Below are 5,366 nucleotides of genomic sequence, written 5' to 3'. Positions count from 1 at the left end.
GACGGATTCTCTATTAGTGGTCAAAGGATTGCATTCTAAGAATTTTAATGTTTCTGATTTTCAAAGTGTCTTACATGACATTTCTATTCTCATGTCCAATTTCCCTGGAATGCAGATCTCGCATGTATTTCAATCTGCTAATACCTTTGCTCATGCTTTAGCAAAGTATGCTCTCTCGGTGGACAAAGAATGTGTTTGGTTGGAGAAATTCCCACCTCCTCTAATGACTATTGTATTATGATTTCATTTTAATATAATAGTTTTCTTATCTCAAAAAAAAAAAAGTAACAATGGCACAATTGTAATAACATTAGAATATTATAACTAATTATTAAGTAAAACTAACTCTTACTAAAAATATGACATTTGTCATCACATAGAGAGTGCAAAAGAGAGTTCCATTAATACTTCTCTAAATTTAAATATATTTTAAAAAAGTAGTGGAGTAAAATTATAATAAATAAAATTTTTCAGTGTTATTGTTTGTGTTACTGTAAAATAATAATAAATAATTTTTTTGAAAAAAAAATAATAATAAATAATATTGTGGTTGGACTTGGCGATGGCCTTTACCCGCAACAATTTTATCTTCAGCCCCGCAACTGCAACTAATAAAACTAATTGTTGCATTAGCAACAGTCATACCAAACTAGCCCAAAAACATAAAGATTGTAGGCATAAAAGATCAGTAAAATATATAAATAACAAACCCTTTTGATGAATGGAGCATCTGCCGAAACTCAGAACATATCTTATTTATAATGGAAACGTGTAACAGTGGAAAAAAGAATACTCGGTCTATCTAGGTACATAATGATCTGGGTAACTTACAAATTACAGTACAAGAGTTGGAACTTGGAACTAACCCTCCCATCTATTACGAGTGAGTAAATAATCTCTCTATAAAGCTATAAGAATATCACAAGGCAAAAAAATATACTTGACTAGGCTTTTTCCTTCCTGAATTTATGTTGAATTAAATCTAGTAAAAACGCAAAGGTACCTTCAAATTAGATCAGAGTACTTTAATGAATGCTAAAAGTGTCTCACGATTGAAGGCTGGTGTTGTTCTCTTGGTCTCTCCTTATGAGCTCAAGCACAAATTCATTCCAGGTATCGACTGGACCAGGCATGCACCAGTGTAAGCAATCCTGTGGCGGAGGCTTTCCATCAGGACCACGTTTTGTGAGCTTATTTGGATCTGTGTTTCGGTATGGGCCTGGATGTCCATCGTGGCGGTACTCAAACACTCTGGTGATGTCCATCAAACTCATCTTTGATTTGTTTGTAATCTTCTTAACTGCACGGTTGAATCCACTTACCTGCTTTTCATGCATTATGTTTGTAAAGCCATTTTCTACAACTTCACCAGCTGCAAGCGGCTTTGTTTTCCCCGTGCATGATCCACCTGTATTCCAAGCCCCACCCTCGTAATGGTCTGGGGAAAAGGAACGCACAATAGTGAGTCCTGTGTAATTTGGATGAGTACCAAAAGCCGTGAGTATTGTCTCCATAGAAATTCCAAATGCTTCAATGTTGTTGATCTTCATACGCCGAGACTTGTCCGGCCACCACAACTGTCCTCCCACAATCTCATTGTTAATAAGATATACAGACTGCTTGGCAAACCAATGGCCGGAAGAAAGTATAACCACATCAAAGTTTGGAATATGTTCCATTAGGTTCTCGTCAGGAGCATCAAGGTGGAGCTTCACAACACTTTCTGGAGCAAAATCAACTGGTTGAGATGTTTGCTTTACAAGCCATGAGGACCAAATCCGGACAACCATTACTGATGTTGACTTGAAATAATATCGCTGCATTTTTCGATTCCCCCGGTTTTTTGGAGCTTCCTCCTGAAAAATTAATATTAAGAAGATAAACAAAAATATTAATAATTAATACCAATTTATCCAGTATCAGAAGTGTGTAGATTGGAAGTTACATACAAATCAAAGGAAGAAACAATGTAACATTAGGCAAAGAAACAACTTAACAAGCCAATGCAATTGTGATACACATGCTAGTTAGCAAATTAGCCTCACACAGACTGGTCTTGTCAAAATTTGATATAATACTTGAAGCATCAGTTTGTTTACACAAAATTATAATTTCAATAAAAAGCATGGATATCTTAGTCCGCAATAAGGATTAAGAATTCATCAAAAGGTAAAGGCACTGCTCCTAGAGAGTAACTTGTGGTGACAAGGTTTTGCCAGGGAATTCAGCACATAAAGAACACTATAAGAGAATCATGCATGACCTCAACTCAACTACAATAATACCAACAGAGTAGGTTCCACATGAAATGAGAAAAGTATTACTGGTAGCCTTCAACAATAAAGTCATGTCGAAAAGAAAACCAGCCAAAACTTCTATTCCCAAACTATTTAGTAATGAAGTTCTGTCATTAAGTCAGTCCAAGCTATACGAAACCCACCCCAAAAGAATTAGATAGTCTCCCATAACAATTTTCAAATTTGATTCATAATTATTATCAAGCTTAACTTCTTAAGGTACTGTGTCCTTTGTATAAAAGCTCTTAAAGAAAAATGCAAATCCAAACTAGAACCAATTCTTTGCATCTACAAAAGTATCCATTGATTGAACTTGGGATAAAATCAAAGTGAGCAAAACACATGCATCCTGCATTCCTTAAAAAGACCAGTCCCTTACAGAATTGGAATGAGAATGCATTAATAAAACACAGACAGTACAGCAATAATAGGTGATTAAGAAACCAAATCAATTTTGCCACATGTTAGAGATGATATACAAGTAAATGAAAGAATTCAAACTGGAAAATTTAAATTTTGAATAAGATTATAGAAGTAATAAATTTGGATTCGGTAAGCAATTTTGAGCACATTGAAACAGTACATTTGAACAGATCTTTCTTCTTTTGGGTGACATCAGTTATTATTTATTATTATTATTATTATTATTTTGGATAAGTGGGTGATAGTTGAATACAACATAAGCTGATAATTACCTGCCAGAGAATACACAGCAATGATTCCATCTGATTACGAGCAACCGAATCACCAATAAAAGCAATTGTCTTCCCTCTCATCAAGTTCAAAAACTTTCGGGCATCAAAACGAGGGAGGTCACATTGAGAAGGCTTCCAGCGCCAATTCTCATAGTCCTTGTCAGGCCTCCCATTTCCCTGGCAATTCTGCATCTGTGTCAGGACAGGGCAGGTATTGTTTGTATATAATGGTCCCAGTGAATCATAGATCCAATTTCCCTGGTACAGATCGCAACCTATATAAGGGCCACCAAAAACCAAGCGAACTCATTAGAGAAAAGAAGATAGTCCGTACCTCAAATGCAATTCCCTGTTGTTGAGAAAGAAAAAAGTTCATTTTTGTATTTTTCCCTTGAATTCCCCTTATGCAAACAAGACAAATGCATAAATTATGGATAGAAACATCAAGTCACACTAGCAAAAAAGGAAACTTAATGAATCTATAACTTGGTACGTACATAACTGAATACTAGTCAATGCAATTGCAAATGAAATATATAAACTAGGGAAGCCTTCATTTGATCAAAGAAAATCAAAGAGGTTAAAGGATTTATTTCAAAACTAAGAAAAAAAAAAAGGGTCAAAGAATACCAGAATCAGTCCTGCTTGCATTGTTGGGATTGGGAAGCTTAGAATCGTGAGAGAAAGTTGGAACAGCTTCTGAATCAGCTGAACTGGAACCAGAAGAAGCTGCTCTGCTCTCGTTGGTTCCCAAATCTAAAATGTTGGATTTATTCACAAATGCCTTAGAAATAGAAATGCCACTTAGATCATTATCACTAACATTTAACAAAGGAGGAGTAACATCCTTAACCCCATCGTCGTGTGTTGAAACAGAAGACGGCACAGGAACAGCTGTTGATATTTCTTTTATCTTCTCAACATCAGAAAGGGTAGTAGGCGCATCCTTTGAAGTTAAGGGCACTTGTGAACTGGTCTCGTTTGAGAAACTCTTGTCAAATAGTTCAGGTAATGTGACTTGATCTTTCACATCCTTGGTTTTCAAGTCACCATTGGAACCTTGTACATATGACTCGGATGAGACATTCTTAGCAACATTGTATTCACTAGGAGATCTGGTGGTTTGATTGTCTGTAGAGACTGGTGAATCTAACTTCTCCGAACTATCAATACTGTACAAAGATCCAGAAACCTGGGAACCAACTGGGTTTGACAACAAAACCCAGGAACCCAGGACTAAAAACAAAGCCAATAATCCCACTAAAATTGCAATCCGAGAAAGGGTCCTCGGATATGCATTGGCTGCTAAATAACCCTTGGACGAGGTCCAAGTCATTGCTTTCCAAAATTAGAAAGTCTTATAATCCAGTTTCAAACATGAAACCGTCAAAACTAAATGACCTACCAAAAACTTTATTGTTAGCTCCACCGCTTATGCCTGTCCTGGATTTACAATAAGAAAAAGTTCATATTTGTTCAGATTAAGAACTTCATTAATATTTACATGCATCGAAAACAAAATTTTCATCAAGAAATGTCCAACATTAAAAATCAAAAAAAAAAAAAATCAATAAATGCATCGGAAGTAAATGAACAAATAATCATATAAGTGATTCGACTTAAACATTAAAAAATACCAAGTCATTAAGAGATAAAGCATCAATAAATTCGATACAATTACGAAAAAAAACAAATGTAATCATGAAATGTACCTTTATGAAAGAGGAACGAAACCGAAACTTTGAAACCAACTATTCTTTACGCGTATCTCTTTTTTGGCTTCTTCTTCTTATTTCTTTTTCCGTTTGTTTATCGAGAAAATTACAGCAGGGAGAAAAGAATCAAAATTAAGAATTTTCGAAGGAATAATCGAGAGATAAGAGTATTATGTGTTTCTTGAAAACCAGTTACGGAATTCCGTGAAGATCTCGGATCAAAGGAACTTCATTTAAAAATGAAAAGCATTAATTAAAGAAAATAAAATAGTTGCAATCAATGTAAACTACTAAAATTATTATATACAAATAAATAAAGGATAAATAAAACGAAATTTTAAATTTTTCGAAGACAAAACGAAACGTATCAAATCTATTATGCAAGAATGATTTGCGGCAAAGTTATGTGCTTCACTCCCGATTTTATGAATGAATCTAGCTTTCATGTGAAACCAGAAATTACTCTAATACCCTTGCTTCAGCACCGTACAAGGGTGAAGGGTAGGGATGTACAAGGGACAGAAAATTGGTAGGGAGTGTTCTCCGGTTCCCATTTCCGTTAAGAATTCATTTTTCATCGAAAATGGGTAGAGAATTCTCTAATAGGAACGGAAAAGGGGCGAGAAATCTCTTAATAAAAAAATAAAGTTTATAATAAA

At 34.9% G+C, this 5,366-nt stretch overlaps 1 protein-coding gene across 2 annotated transcripts; it reads right to left on the bottom strand.

Moving 5' to 3' along the window:
- Nucleotides 1-712: 712 nt before the first annotated feature.
- Nucleotides 713-5,147, bottom strand: LOC115716270 (protein trichome birefringence-like 18). 2 transcript variants are annotated; one of them, XM_061115827.1, is made up of 4 exons: nt 4,705-5,147; nt 3,623-4,430; nt 2,993-3,267; nt 713-1,856 (listed from the first exon to the last, which is right to left on the bottom strand). In XM_061115827.1, the coding sequence occupies exons 2-4, from the start codon at nt 4,326-4,328 to the stop codon at nt 1,047-1,049; spliced, it is 1,791 nt and encodes a 596-aa protein (XP_060971810.1). In that variant the 5' UTR covers nt 4,329-4,430; nt 4,705-5,147; the 3' UTR covers nt 713-1,046. The 2 variants fall into 2 exon arrangements, with proteins under 2 accessions (XP_060971810.1, XP_060971809.1); XM_061115826.1 differs by having other exon boundaries at nt 3,623-4,435; nt 4,705-5,146.
- Nucleotides 5,148-5,366: the final 219 nt, after the last annotated feature.

Source organism: Cannabis sativa, chromosome 5 (assembly GCF_029168945.1).
Source record: "Cannabis sativa cultivar Pink pepper isolate KNU-18-1 chromosome 5, ASM2916894v1, whole genome shotgun sequence".
Lineage (NCBI taxonomy): Eukaryota > Viridiplantae > Streptophyta > Magnoliopsida > Rosales > Cannabaceae > Cannabis > Cannabis sativa.
This window is presented reverse-complemented; position numbering and strand designations above follow the sequence as displayed.

Coding starts and splice junctions, on each gene's coding strand:
- LOC115716270 (XM_061115827.1), bottom strand. CDS start 4,328: ATGACTTGGACCTCGTCCAAGGGTTATTTAGCAGCCAATGCATATCCG. Junction 3,268..3,622: donor TGCAAGCAGGACTGATTCTG/GTATTCTTTGAC, acceptor GCCCTTATATAG/GTTGCGATCTGTACCAGGGA. Junction 1,857..2,992: donor TGCTGTGTATTCTCTGGCAG/GTAATTATCAGC, acceptor TTAATTTTTCAG/GAGGAAGCTCCAAAAAACCG.